Here is a 15,726-nt window from a genome sequence, read left to right on the forward strand (position 1 = left end):
AAGGGACACTAGACAGCTGGGGGAGGGGTATGCTGAAGCCTTCTCCCTTTTATAAATTTGTAATAAACTGATCTGTAATAGCAAGGGAGGGTCTGTGCCTGATCCCTTTTGTGTCTCTAGGCCCTACTCTCTTTGAATACCAGCCCAGAATTGGGGAATAAGAGGCTGTTTACAGGGGAGACAAGCCTGGGAAACCGCTCTCCTACTACACCCCCAGGGGAAGAAAGGGAGGTGAACTCAGCTCCTAAGATGAGTAAAGCAATCTCTAGTGTAAATTAAGGTATTTACCCTGATGTCTGGAAGTCTTAAAAAAAAGAGGCTAGAATCTCCTGTCTCCTTAGCTGGTGCCTGTGTGGTCCTGCCTGGAGGCAGTGGTGTGGACTAGTTGACCCCTCCAGCTTTTCCCGAGCCTTTGATTTTTATCAACAGGCATAATTGGTAAACTATTGGCCCTATCCTTGGGAGTAAACCTTCACTAGTGCTGAATAAACATCTTTCTGGAGGAGGAAAAGTACCCGGGCTCATATAAAAAGTTACAGAGCCATTGTGGGCCAATAAAAAGAGGAGCATGGCTTGCCCAGCCAACCTTTAAGAAAAATACCGCTACATGGTGAAAGGTGTTGGTGCTTTTTACGTAACAACAGAGCGCCATCTAGAGGACACTGGTTTCTAAAGAGATTTTAATTTTAATTTTATTTCATTTTATCTGTTTTCGGTTATTACTAGATTTGTGATTTCATGGGTGTGGGAAACGTTTGGTGAGGAAATTCCCTCCACCAAATCAGATCCACACCTGCCTACCTTATGGTCTCCAGGAAAGACTGCTTAATCCCTTTTGTGTCCTAGACACTTTGGCAGTCTGGTAAAGCCAATGGGACCCCTTCCCAGAATGTTTTTAAATGTGTAAAATAAAATACATGTTATTGCAAGAGTGTACTGAGAGCAGACTGAGAAAGGGGAAGGAAAAAAGGAGAGAAAAAAGGAACCAGTTACATTGAAACCCAACTAATTGAAATCTACTGAAAATAAATTCACAGAGCCCAGGTTGAGAACTCCTGCCTTAAAGAATTTCAGAAGGCACCGAGAGATGATGTAACTTGCTGAGGAGTCACCGATCTCCATGGCAAGGCTCCTTGACTCACAATGGAACTGACCAGTCAGAGGAGGTGGCCCCAGGGACAGAGTGATCCTCCAGGGTGAGAAGGCTGCTGGATCATGGCAGAGAAAGAAGCCTAGTGAGACAGGAGCAGAGTCCAACAAAGAATGAAAGAAATAGAATATACTTAAAGCCCAAAGAAAAGTGAGCTGTGCAAGTTCTAGAATAGTTTTTTTTTAAATAGCTGCCAGGTAAATATGTCATCAAAATGTTTGCTCTTTGAGTCCAAGAATTGTTTTTGCTTTTTCTTTGAATGTCCAGCATTTAGCATTATGCCTGACACATAGCAAGCACTTATTAAGTATTTGATTGATTTTGAATTATGTTCATTATGTCATTTGAGCCTGATGATGAGACAAATGTTCATATCTCAGTTTGACAGATGAAAGGAGCACGGGATTCTGTGAGGTTGAAGTGAGAGGAAGATGGGAGGCTGGAAGAACAGAGGGAGGTGGGCAGTGAGAGCAACAAGGAGCAGGTTTGGCTGGAACTTAGAGTACATGAGGGGCTGTGGTGTGTGATCACTCAGAAAAGATAGACCAAAGCCTGACTAGGAAAGGCTTTAAAAGCCAGGCAGAGAAGGTAGAGAGGTCATAGGGTGCCACTGGACCTTCCTGAGCAGGGGAGTGCCGTGTGTTTCAGGACTATGAATCTGTCAGTTGTGAATATCAATGGGTCAGAGGAAGGAGAAGAGAAGGGAGGGGGAACAGGGAGAAATTAGGAATAATAGGATAGAGACAACAAAGTCCTGAACTAGCAGGGGTGGCTGTGAGTAAAGAAAAGGGGGACAGATACAAGAAATGTTGTGGAGACCCAACAAAAAATGTTGAACTGATTAGACATGGGTGAGGGAAGAGTCTAGGATGAGTCCAAGTCTGTGAACCTGAGGGAGTGGTGGGATGGTAGTGCCTTTCACAAAAATGGAGAAGTGAGGAGGAGAGATTGGCTTGGGCTAGGTCCTGGGGCACCAGGGGAGGGGCGCATAGGATGATGTCTTGGGCATAAAAGTTTTGGGCACAGTGAGTTCTTGATTCTCATGAGACACTCAGGTAAGAAATGAACAGAGGGTACCCTGGTGACGCAGAACTGAAGGTCAAGATGGAAGTGTAGGTAAGATATGTAGCTCAGACGGAAATGATAATGGAGTTAATGAGATCATTAGGAGAGAGAAAGAGAGGAGAGGAGAGGAGGAGAGGGGAGAAAGAATGGGGAGGAAAGAGAAAGGACAGGAAAGAAAGGGGAAGGGAACAGAGGGGAGGGGAAAGGACCGGGAAAGAGCTCATGAAAAGAGAGTGGGATGATGATGCCGTGAAGGAAAGTGAGAAAGAATGGTCAGACAAGGGTGAACTAGGAGAGGAGTCTGGGAGAACAGAGTGCTTGAGTTCCATCCCGGAGCCATAACACCAGGATTGCTTTGGACCCTATGAGCTCAGATACACATATAGTTGTGTAATCATCAAACTACTATTTTTATTTCAATGTTGTTGTTTGTCAATGAGAAAGAGTATTACTTGCCTCATAGATTGGGAGCTAGAAGCATCTTCAAAGCCATGGAGTTCAGCCCCTCCATGTCTTACTCAGAACCTGAGGCCCTAAGAGTAGGATGGTTTGCTGAGGAAGACACAGCCAGCCAGTGGCAGAGCTGAAATTAGAATGCAGGCCTTCAGACTCCAGGCCCAGTGAGGCATAGCACTTCTCAGAAGCTGAGCAGAGCATCTAGGGGCTGAGAACATGGGGGTTCTATTTAGTTCCTGCGTGAAAGCCACTTTTCCATTTTCTTCTGTGTAAAATGAGGAGATTCAGCTAAATTAACTTTAAGACTCCTCCTGGCTCTAAATCTGGGATTCCCTGGCTCATCTACATCCACTCTGAGGGTTAATTTTGTTCCGAGAACATAACTGGTCTGTGGGAGTTCCACCCCCCCCCCAAAAAAAAAACCCAACCAGATAGCCTGGTTGTCTAAATCACAGATGTAGAAAATGTTAGCAAAATTCAACATTACCTTGCTGGACCATGTCTGTTCGGTTGCCTGGCTTTTGCCCCACTTGACCTTCTTTGCTCCCCTCTCCCTACTTTGAGAATGGAGACTAGGAATCAAGCGTGTCTGTATTTATATTCAGCTCAGCTGTGCTGGGCACATCCTCCCAGGATGTGCTCATCACTTCCAAACTCCACCAGGCTGCAACTCAAGCTGCAGCCTCCTCCCTCTTCTGATTGGAGAGCTGAAGGGTAGAGTATCAAACTCCACCTAATGCCTTCCTTTATAGATCTGCTTTGCCTGTTTCTACTCCACAGAACAAAATGCCCATAAGGGCTTCCCTACCCTGCTTTCACGCATTCTTTTGTGTGTTATCCCCTTGCCCTTTAGATTATAAGCTCCTTGAGGGCAGGGATTATTTTTCTCTTTTTTTATTAATTATATTCCCAGTGCTTATGACAATGCCTGGCCACATCCATAGGTGCTTAATGTTTATTGGATGGGATGGGATTAGTGGGAGGCAGTGTGGCACATAGGTAAGGATCATGACTGCAATCAAGAACCTCAGTCTAAATCCCATGGCTGAAGCCACATGACCTTGGGAATGTCATTTAACCTGGGCCTCAGTTTCTTCACCTATAGAAGGAGAGGGTTGGAATTGGTGGCCTCTGAGGTCCCTTCCTGCTTTAGATCTTGAACACCATCATGTTTGATGTTGGCTGCTCTGGCCTAGTGTTGGAGGTTACAGGTGTAGACTTGACTCATCTCTATTTCCCTCCCCAAGAGCGGAGGAATCAGCTGGCCCAAGAAGAAATGAAATGAAAGGCAAGTTCTGGTGGTAGCTTTCGTTGCTCCTGGGCTTTCCCTCAAACCTGGCTCTACCATTCCATTAGCCAACTACTTGGAAACTGGTTCAATTCTCCCCTTCACTTTCCTGTGCTAGCCTTGATATTAGTGAAGGAAACAAATTGCAAACACTTTCTTCTTTACTAAACTCTTCATACATACCCTTAGACCCAGAGACCCTCCCGCTTGCCATGTGCCCCCAAGGGTTTTAAGGACAGAAGGTTCCATATCTACCAACATTTTCCCATCAATTTTGTGATAGCAAAAAATTAGAAACAAAGTAGATGTTGTTCAGTTAGGGAAGGGGCTGAACAAATCATTGTCTGTGTATTACAGAATGTACCTCTTATGAGTGATGCACAAAGTGAGGTGGTCTGGTAGCATGGTGGTCTTGGGGTCAGGGAGATATGGATTCAAGTCTGAACTTGGACACCTCCTGTGTGACCCGAGGCAAGTATTTTGACCTCTCAGTATCCTTATGCAACTCTCTCAAAAGTATCGATTGCAGAAAAGTGGGTCTGCAGAAAAGTGTAGTTTCTGCCCTAGGAATTCACTATACTGAAGCAACAGGAAAGAAGGAAGGAGAGAAGGAGGAAGGAAAGGAGGAGGGGCAGAGGAAGGAAGGGAGAGAGAGAAACATAGGGATAATATAAAGTGATATGGGGATAGAGCAGAACCAGGAGCCAATATACATAATGACCCCAAGAATATAAATAAAAGGGAGCTGAAATCAGATTAGAGACAACCTCCACTATTGAAAGCTCCAATAGACAAATGATGAAACATATTCCTTCTCTCAGCAAAGAGGTGAGGGACCATAAGTGTACAAAGAGGACTATGAGATACCATCAGAGAGAAATAAAATGCCTTCTTCCCTTGCCTGTACTAAATCCATTGATTTCTGTAATTAGACCACACAGTTGATGCAATGACAAATGATGTCATCGGTCCTTCTTGACATAAAACTATTTGTATTGTTTGCTCTGGAAATAATTGGCATAAGTTTAAATACTGGATCATAGAATCATATTTGGAAATGTGGAATAGAGGAAATTGTGCTAATTGGTATGTGTTAAGGCTACTTTGCTTTTCTCAGCCTATGACTTATAGGAATCTATTTATATTATCTCATTTGATTTGAAATTGAAATGAATTGAGAACAAATGGTCTCCCATTCTATAGAGCTATGCTAGCCAAAATAGGCTGAAACTTAGTTATTTGGAACTCAAAAAACATTTTCCCATAGAAATGATATTTTTTAAATGGGCTAAGTTCCTAGTAGCAGAACTACAGTTATAGTTTTCATATATTTACCTTTTCTCTGATCCCCAGGAGGAGGAGCTTGGAGCATGTTGTACAGAAAGGAGGAAGAATAATATTTCACCTCTTTTCCATGAGGATAGACTTCAGGTCAAATTTTAACAAAATAAAATCGGTTTTTGAGCCCCTTCCCATTTCCTTCTCTATACCCCTCTTCTACCTGCTACCATTTCTCTTCTCCGATATCTCATGTTCTCATGTTGGCCCATAGTCACAAACTGAAACATTCCTACCAGGTTTTCCCCAGTCCTCTCCTAAACTGCAATACATTTAGCAAAGAAATAAAAGATCTTAGAATCTATTTAGCAGGACTTATCCGTTAATTTGTTCTTCCCATTGCCCACCTTGCCACAGGTCCCTTTTCTCCAGGGTATCCAAAGGGCTCTCCATCACCCTCTATTGGGGTGGTATCCCTGGCTCTCTTCATCCCTCCAGTTAAACGAGCCTGCATTTTGAACCATTTACCCTGGACATAAACAGTACCAGTGACAATTCTACTTCTCAACATTTCTTAGTACAATACACTGAAGCAAATCACTATTCGATTCTGTGTCTCCAATGAGTCTGATCTATATTTTAACTCTGCTGTTCAGCAGAATGAGAAGGGGATTTCAGAAGGACCAGAGCCAGTAGGACCAGCTCCACAAAGTGCCCTGCCCCTGGCGAAGGTGCAAGAGTTCTTTCTTCACCTCCAGCGTGAAGCTCAGTCTTCTAATATAGTTGTGTTGAGTTTGTTGGTCCAGGCTACCAGGTTCTCCACTTCTTTTTCCCAGGACTCATCCATATCATCACTTTCTCTGGGACTTTTCTTTCTCTTTTTCTTCTTCTCTTTACCTTTCTGCTTTTTTGTGACAACTTCTTCTTTACCCTCTGAACTCAAAACATTTGTATCTGTTTCTAGAAATAAGACAAATTCAAATGGAAAAGATGTCAAAGCAAGAACCACTTTGGGGTTTTGGTATGGTAATAATGCCCATTTCCAGCGTGCCCCAAAGTTTGCCCAATGGAGGCTTCACAAGAGAACTTTGCGAGGTGGCCACTATATGTGTAGTTATCACCATCTTGAAGATGACAAAACTGAGATTCAGAGAGGTTAAGGCATATACACACAGTCATAAAGCTAAGTACCAGAGTAAATATTTGAACACAGATCCCCTGGGTTCAAATTTGGTACTCCACTGATCACACTCTGCTGTTTCTGAGGACTTCATAAGAACATCTCTTGATAATCTGAGCAAACTCTAGCAATGTTTTGGAAACAGAATTTCATATTTTTAAGCTTTATATTTTCTGTACCTTTCAGTTTTTAATAAATATTTTATTGATTTCTTATTGCTTGCCTTCTCAATGTAGGGGAAGAGAATTTGGAACTTGAGATTTTTTAAAAAATGAATGTTAAAAGATTTTGCATGTAATTGGAAAAAAATTTCCAAAAATGAGTAAATGTTATTAATTTCTTATATATCCTGGTCATTGCCCAATGATTTCATTAGGGAAGGGACCCCAACAGAGCCCTCTCTAGTAACAGAAAAGCATATTTAAGCAAAACAAACCAACAAACCCAACACATTGTCCATATCTGTATATCTCATTCAACTCCCAGCATCCATCACCTCTCTGCGAAAAAGAAGTGAGATGCATGTTTCACCATGAGTCCTCTGAAGTCAAGATCACTCAATGCATTGACGGCTTGTGACGTCTTTCACTATTGTTTTCCTTTTTCATACAGCTACCTGTTATATTTTATCATATAATCTCACAATAGCAGGTGTAATCTGATTGGAGTTGCAATAATTCTCGGATTTCCTCCTGACATAATTACTAATATTTACTCTATACAACTAAATTACAGGAGCTTGAAAAGAATTTTAATTATGGGCTCTTCAAGATGCTGGCATTCTGTAGTCATATGAATTAAACCTCTGAAATGAATCACCAGGAAATATTTGATGAATAATGAATAAGCTTAATAATTAAGTAGCAGTGTTGCATAGAAGAATGGCCTTGGAGTTAAGAATGCTTAAGTTTGAACCTCTGACACATGCCAGTTGTATGACCATGGACAAGTCTCTAGGTGATTCAGTCCCCAGATCCCCAGTACTTACAGCAGATCTGTGTTGATGGAGGAAGTTTCCCCACTAGGAGTTCCCTACATTGGTGAAATCATAGGTTTGCCCCCTGCTCCCTATATGGATATATTGAGAGTACTTCACAAGATCATAGTTTTGAATCAAGAACTGGAAGAGGAAAACCTAATTTAGGAATGAGAAGACAGATTCAGAGATGTGAAGTGACCTGCCCATGTAAATAATAAGTGGTAAAGCCACAACTTGGTCCTCTGACCCTTAATACAGGATTCACGCCAATGCATCTGACCTCCCAATCCAATGTGGTGCTCAACGATAGTATGGTAATAAAAACAAAGTAGATATAACATGTGGTGATTAGCATTACAGTTTTTTTTACACTATTTTACATTATTTTACACATCAACTCTTCAAAAAACAATTATCTAGGGGCAGCTAGGTGGCTCAGTGAGTAGAGCACTGGCCCTGGAGTCAGGAGGACCTGAGTTCAAATTCGACCTCAGACTCTTGACACACTTACTAGCTGTGTGACCTTGGGCAAGTCACTTAATCCTAATTGCCCTGCCTTCCCCCCTCAAAAAACCAAAACCAAATTGAAAAAACAATAATCTAGAAACATGATTGTCTTCATTATTTTCATTTTTATGATTATATTTGTTTATTTTTCTAACGTTTATGTTGTTTGGGGTGTTCCTTAACTGAATAATTTATCCACCTCTCTTCCTTTTGGAAGGAAGGAATGCCTCAAATAACTAGTTTTGTTGATGGTTCCTCTTTTTTATTGGTGATTAAGCTCAGGATTGCAGGATATATTATTCAAACTGGCAAGCAAGGACTCATTTCAACAATATATTTATAGCAGCCCCTTTTGTGGCAGCAAAGAACTGGCAATTCAAGGGGTGCACATTAATTGAAGAAGGGATGAACAGATAATGGTATGTAATGGAATAGTATTGTGCTGTAAAAAAACCATGATAAAGCAGTTTCAGGAGAACCTGGGAAAATTTGTATGAACTGATAAAGAGTGAAATGAGCAAAACCAGCAGAAAAATTTCTACCGTAACAACATTGTAAAGTCAATCAAGTCTGAGGACTTAAACCCCGATTAACATAATGACCAAAGACAATTGCAGAGAATGCATGATGAAATGAACTGCCCATCTCCTGACACAGAGGTAAGGAGAATCATGGTGCAGACTGAGGCATAGCCAATGCAGGGATTAGTTGTACTTGACTGCGCGTATGTGTTATAAAGGTTAGCAACTATTCTACTGAGTGCTCAACACAACAACACACAATCTCATTATAAAGCCCTGGAAGGTTCCCAAAGTACTTTACAATTAGCTCAGTGTATCCTCACAACAACTTTGGAAAGTAAGTGTTATTATGATCCCTATGTTACAGTTGAGGAATCTGATGCAGACAGAGGTTAGGTGACTTGTCCAGGGTCGCAAAGCTGATGAGTATCTGAATGTGGATTTGAACTCAGGTCTTCCTGACTCCAGGTCTGGGACTTTAGCTACTGAACCACCTAGCTGTCTTTACTGTAGTGAAACTTTCTCTCTCTCTCTCTCTCTCTCTCTCTCTCTCTCTCTCTCTCTCTCACTCTCAACAATAAATTTGATTTCACAAGAAATGTGGTCATTTTGATTTGAAGTGATTATAATGACAATCAATGAAGAGACCACAACGGGTGCAACTGCAGATTATACACCAACATAATTTCAAAGAATGAGAAAGGGGGAATGGAGAAATCCTGAGAGGCTGCAGAAGTTCTATTTGTTCTAGGCTCAGCACTGCAGAAGGCCCTGGGAGAGAATCTGGAACAGACGTGTGCTAGGATCTTGTATGTATATATTTTGGTTACTAGTTGATGGTCTTTCAACCACCATTTTTGGCATTAATAGTTTCGAAAATATTTTTCATGACTGTAGTATTTCCCTCTATTTTGGATACCTGAAGAATATCTCCTTTGGTTTCCTCACAATTGCATTGCACCAGAATGTCCCACACCTTTTCCCATGTATTCCTGGTCTAATCCAGTTGTTCGCTCATCTCTGGTTTCTTTAGTGTTATTTCCACCATCTCTATGAGCACATCTAGGATCACAGTGTTAGAGTCCAAGGATAGTGGTTCCACTGTCCTTGATGGTAAAAATGATTCTTTTTTATTAAAAAAAAATATGTGCAGATCTGTTCCACCTTTTCTTAGGGTTTTTGTCCTCCTAGTTTCATCCTCAGATACCCTTGTAATGTGTTTGCCCAGTCGGATCTCTCACTAAGCTTTCTTGGCACTTGGAATTCAAAGCAAAGTAAAATTGTCCCTTTCCTCAAGAAGTGTGCCTCTTTGAAGTGGGGAACAGATTTAATGACTGCCCTATAGGGCTGCATTCTGCTGGAGTGGAATGAGTGTTGGGTTTAAAATAAAAAAAAGAACTGGATTCATTTCTCACCTCTGACACTAGCTCTGTGGATCTCATGCCACTCCCTAGGACTAGTCTATTAGAGAGAGTTCTACATAATGACAAAACCAGAGACTTTTGTACTGTATAGATCACTAACTTGACTAATTTCGCTCTTTTACTTAGTTGTACATAAAACATTTTTGGACAGTGAATGAATGCCAATGTAAATATCCATCAGTAAAAAGAAACACTTATTTAATTTTCCATCCAAATACACAACATTTTAAAATGCAAACTTTTGAAAAAGTTAATAGTACTTGCCAAAAGGAGCAAAGAAAGCATGTGAGTGTGGAGGTGGTAGGAGTACAGAGAAAGAGAAGGTGAAGGTGAGTGTCCAGTGGAGGGCAATGGAGAACAATAGTTATGAATCATGATAGCTCATGAAGCTCATGAATGAACATCATCTTCATCTGAATTGGAAGTTCGTTGCTTTGGCTTGAGGTAAGACCTTGTCTTCCCTGAAGAGGAATGTCAGGGATCTTCTAAAGGATGTGGTGCCATGTGGGGACAAAATAACAAGAATAATAAGTGGAGATTGGCTTTGACTCAAGCTTTGTGGCTGTGGAGTTCACAATAGCATATCCTTGCTTCCCGATGCATTTTCAAACTTTTACACAAACTTGAGAAGCTTAATCAAATTAAGTTTGGTGAAAATCTCTTGGTCACCAGTTTTGATAGTTATAACATCAGAGATTTCCCCTAACTCCCCACCCCCCATCACTTTGGTATCTTCTCCTACTTCAAAGAATTTGAAAATCGATTCCTTGGTGTCCTCACAATTGTGTTTCCCCAGCATATACTTCCCTAATGTATACTTGATCTAGTCATCTGCTTTTACCATCTTGGTCCTCCACAGTGCTATGTCTGCCTCCCCTATAGGCACATCTCCAGTAGAAACATATCCATGACTGTGACACTGGAGTCCAGTTGGAAATTCTCCACATCCTCATTGGGGACATGAGTTCCTTTAATGAACATGAATTCATCAAAAGAAAAAAATCTCTGCATATCCTTCTCCCTTTTGTCTGTTGCCTTCTCTCCAATTTAATATATAAATGTATTGTTGGGTCTCTTATCAAGCTCTCTATCAGCTGGTTTTCCCCTCCACTGCTTTTCTTTGTTTTATGAGACATTTCTTGTAATCTTCTCTCATATTTCTCTCTTAGATTTTACAAATGAGTTTATCTCCTAAACCATCATTGCCTTTTCCTTCCGTTTCTCTTCACTTGGCAAGTAAGCAAGCATTTGCTGATTAAGGCATTTTTAGGTTGCTTTGGTCTCCTGTTATGCTATTTTTATCAATTCAACTCCTCTATGGAATTAATGAAATAGATGTTCATGTCTTTTTTGGTGTTTGGAGCAGTCAGGGTTAAGTGACTTACCCAGGGTCACACAGCTAGTAAATGACTGAGGCCAGAGATGTTCAAGTCTTTTTATCTATTCCTATTTTATCTTTCAGCAGGAAAAGGAGCCAATTTCGCTAGAGGCTCAGGACCTGAGTTGGAATACCAACTTTGTATGACTGCACTTCTCTGTTACTCAGTGTCCTCATCTGAAATATGTTGGATGGGATGGTGTCTGGAGTCCCTTCCAGCCTTAGATCAAGGGAGCCCATCTGACAGCTTCAGTCTCCACAGAGAAAACAAAATATCCTGGATGGAAGGGATGTCATATATCATCTAGTCTATTCTATAATCTTGACTCACTTGTAAACAGGGTGTCACCAGGTTTTGTCCATAATGCCCCAGTCTGCCTCTTCAATGTTACCTCTACTGGAGTTCTGCCTTCACTCCATCTCCTTGTGTACATTTAGAAAGAATTACTGGTCTTTCTGTTGTCACTCTGTTGCTTTGCTCTTCTTGTTCATCACATTTATCCAATCCTCCTGCATTTCTATTGTTTAGAGTGTTTGAGAAAGAAGTAATCTCTCCAGTTCTGGTTTTCTTTCTTAAAATTATTCAAACTTTTCTTTGTTATCGAGTGTCCATCTTTTGTCCTCAACATTAAGCTCAGATTTGTAGGCTAGGTCATCTTGGGCTATATGCATCCTAAGTTCCATTACTCTTCACAACACATTTTTCCATTATCTCTTCCTTTTTCCAGGGAATGCAGAATAGTCTTGGATTCCTTTCCTTTGTATTTGAAATTCTTTCTAATGGCTTGCAGAGTTTGTTTCTAAATAGAACTTTTGAATTACTATGTGTTTTGGAATTTGCATCCTTGGGATTTTCTAGAGATCTGTGAAGTTCTTAAATTAGAATTTTATTTTCTATGTTTAGAAGTTATCCTCATCTCTTCTTTCATTCATTATGGTGTTGTAGTTTTTTGTCCTGTCATATTTTTATGGGAGACCTATGATCCTTAAGTTGTCTTTACACATCCTTTTGTGAGTTCAGTATGTTTTGCTTGCATAATGAGCACATTTTGTTTTAATTTTCATTTTGTTTTTTTGTTTCTCTTCTTCAAAGTTGTCTTTTACTTTTGTGTATTTGCATTACCAAACTATTGTTCTCTCTTTCCAGTATACTTTTCAGTATATAAAGAAGAAATCTTACTCTCTTCAATTTCTACCTGCCACCCCTAGTTTTGTCTTCTGGAGCCAAATAGATAGAGCCTAAACCTTTTATATATGACAGCTGTTCAAAATGCATTTATCTCTAATTTCAACCTGTTAAATTGGATCAATGTTGTAACCAGGCAGGGCCTTTTTGGGTTCTGACAGTGTCATGTGACATCTTAGCTATCTCTTCTGCAACATTTTAAAATTAGATAAGAATGTTAACTATGACAATTAGATTGTGAGCTCCATGAGGGCAGGGACTGCCTTTTGCCTTTCTTTGTATCCCAGAGCTTAGCACACTGATATAGTAGGTGCTTAATAAATGCTTATTGACTGATTGACCTAGGCCTTAATCCAACTCATTGATAAAAAAGCTGAAGAGCACAGGGCCTAGCATAGATCTATAATGTATTCCACTAAAGTTCACATCAACACCAACTCTTTAATATCTACCTTTTGGGTCTGAACCATCTTAATCAAGCAACAAGCAGTTTAGGACTCCGTGTAGGTAAATTCTGCATTTACAATACACTTAACATTTACTACACAAGGAAAACATGAAAGACCTTGTCAAATGCTGAAATCCAGGGAATAATATCCATAGCATTCTATCACAGCCATTATTATATCCACATCCAACCCCAAGCATCTCTACAAATGTTCCATAGCTACATCTTCAGTTATTTGATTTCCAAAATTATTCAGCACAGGATTTCCTTAAAGAGGGCTGTTCTAGAGAATTAGAGTATCACTTGGATTTCTAAAAAATGAATCGTTATGCAACTTTTCAAGAGTATCTCTCTGGTGAAAAAAATAATAACTTACACTGAGGTGAGAAATGATGTGTGCATAAATTCCTCATGTGCTTCAACATTGCCTCTGGGAAATGGGGATTGTGTGGCTAGGGGCTTGACCCACGAACTAGAGGATGCAAGAAGTAGAGAGGAAGCTTCCATCTCCAATTGATCCTTTGTATTCCTTACTGTGATGATTAGAAATGTCGTGTTTTGAAGATGCCAGCAGATGGCAGCAATGGCCTTAGGAAATGGAGCAAGGGCAGTATCTTTCTGCTATTTGGACCATAACGTGGTAGCCCTTGTGAGACATTTCAGAGTGTCACAGGCAGCAAGCTCGCCTTAGACCTGGTAGTACAGGGACCTTTCTTTTCTTGCTCCCTAGTGCCTCCTGTGCTCAATGTTGGAGAAGGTACGAGAGCCTTCAGATAGGCTTAAGGGGTTAGACTTAACCACTCCGGGCCTCAGTTTCTGGGGAAGGTTAGACTAGATAGAATTTGAGTTTACTTCCTGTTAGATCCATGGATTTGTAAAAAGGCAAATTAAGGTTTGCTTATGAGAAACACTTCCTAACACAGTACAGGGGAAAGGACATTGGATTTGGAGTCAAAAAATAGAATGGAATGCCTCAAGGCTAGTGAAGGTCTTCAAGCAAATGTTAGATGATTATTTGCCAAGTATGTTTATAAGACAATTCTAGGTAAGGTATGGACTACACTAGATGAACTTTGAAGTCCCTTCTAACTTGGATGTTCTGTGGTCCAGTGATCTAGAGGTCACCCTTGGCTCACCTAAGAACCGTAGGAAAAAGATAAGAGTTGTGGTGATTGGTGCCTCCCCACGGAAGAGGGATGAGGCAGTTGTTTGCTGATATTCTATGGTAATAGAAAAGTCTTCTGTCTTTTTACAGCATGGATCCTGAATGCAACAAAGCACCTCCCAAGACTTGTTAAATCAAATGACTATGACCTACTTAGGGTGATTCGCAAAGGCACTAAGGATACTGGTAGAAGAAAGGTACAGAATTGCTAAGGACAGTGAAATCACAGGTGGTATTTTTATGGCTGTTACAGTATTATGGTATGTGAATTCACAACTGTGTGACTGATTAAACCCAAAAAGCTATCATTAATAGGTCAATGCTAACTTGTAAGACATCTCTGCTGGAATGGTTCAAGGATTTGTCCTTGGCCCTAGACTGTTTTACATCTCATAAATATTTTTAATGAAGATCAAATTTGCAGATGACAAAAAACTGGGAAAGATCACTATCATATTGAAATAAAACAATCTTATCCCAAGAGTTACTTTAAAGATATGCTGAATTTAACAAGATGTGATTTTAGAGGTAATTTTAAAGCCTTACATTTGAGGGGTTTTTAAAAAAAATCAATTTCCTGAGTATAAGATAGGAAAGGTGTGACAACACTGAAAAGAAAGACCTAGGGGTTTTAGCAGGTTCAATATAAGCACACAGGTATGACCCAGAAGCCAAAAAATCAATGCCATTTAAGCTTTGTTAAGAGAGGCACAGTAGACAGATTATTTGAGATCATACTGCCTTTTACTCTATCATGGTCAAACAACACCTATAATATTGTGTTCTTAGAACACTTCTTGGGGTAGCATTTTGGGAATAACATTGACAAACTGGTCCAGATCCAGAAGAGAATAAACAGGATTGTGAGTGACCAGCTTTCAATTTCTCTTTGGGTATATTTGGACAAGTTCTACATTCAAAAAGTTAGATTGTATTCAATTTACCTGGTGTGCAGATCTGTGCATTCTTGATGGATTGCATTAAGCTTCGATCTAATTTTGTAGGTAACCTATTTTCCCGAGCAATTCTAGCCATGACAGAATGAAATCTAGAAAGAGAAAAAATATCATCCAACTTTTAAACCAAATCAAGTTCTGTCTGACTTGATTTTGAATTAATTTTTTTAAATTAACCAAAATCTACCTCTTTTTTTTTCCTTCTGCCTGTCCCCCTAATTGAAAAAGAAAAACAAAATTCTTATAACAAATATATATAGTCAAGTGAAACAAATTCCTGCATTGGTCATGTCAAAATAAAAGTGTCATTCATTACCCTAAGTCCATCACCTCTCACTCAAAAGATAGGCAGTGGGGCATGTTTCACTATTGGTCCTTTGGCATCATGGTGGTCATTGCATTTGTCAGTGTTCTCAAGCCTCTCAAAGTTTTAGTTTTACAATGTCATTATTAAACAGATTATTTTCCTGGTTCTGCTTGCTTTCCTCATAAAAATCTTTCCAGGTTTCTCTGGTACCACCTCTTTCATCATTTCTTGTGACACAATAATATTAACTTATTAGGCTATCTACCTATTGATGTGAACTCCCTAACTTTCCAGTACTTTGTTACTATAAAAGGATCTGCTGTAAATATTTTGTACATTTAAGTTCTTTTCCTCTTTTGTTGACCTCTTGCATCATAGGCATAATAGTAGCATATTGGGCCAAGAGAATATGCAGTTGAATCGCTTAATAACCTTGGT

The 15,726-nt window shown here is 40.0% G+C and overlaps 1 protein-coding gene across 1 annotated transcript in view; it reads right to left on the reverse strand.

Moving 5' to 3' along the window:
* Positions 1-5,794: 5,794 nt before the first annotated feature.
* Positions 5,795-15,726, reverse strand: part of UBE2U (ubiquitin conjugating enzyme E2 U) — a 60,174-nt gene continuing 50,242 nt past the window's right edge. Inside the window, exons 9-10 of the mRNA XM_036753175.1 lie at positions 14,970-15,073; positions 5,795-6,197 (exon numbers count right to left, since the gene is read on the reverse strand). Of these exons, the coding sequence (XP_036609070.1) occupies positions 6,004-6,197; positions 14,970-15,073 (298 nt within the window). The 3' untranslated portion in view covers positions 5,795-6,003. The remainder of the gene's footprint in view (positions 6,198-14,969; positions 15,074-15,726) is intronic.

This window comes from Trichosurus vulpecula, chromosome 4 (assembly GCF_011100635.1).
Source record: "Trichosurus vulpecula isolate mTriVul1 chromosome 4, mTriVul1.pri, whole genome shotgun sequence".
Classification (NCBI taxonomy): domain Eukaryota; kingdom Metazoa; phylum Chordata; class Mammalia; order Diprotodontia; family Phalangeridae; genus Trichosurus; species Trichosurus vulpecula.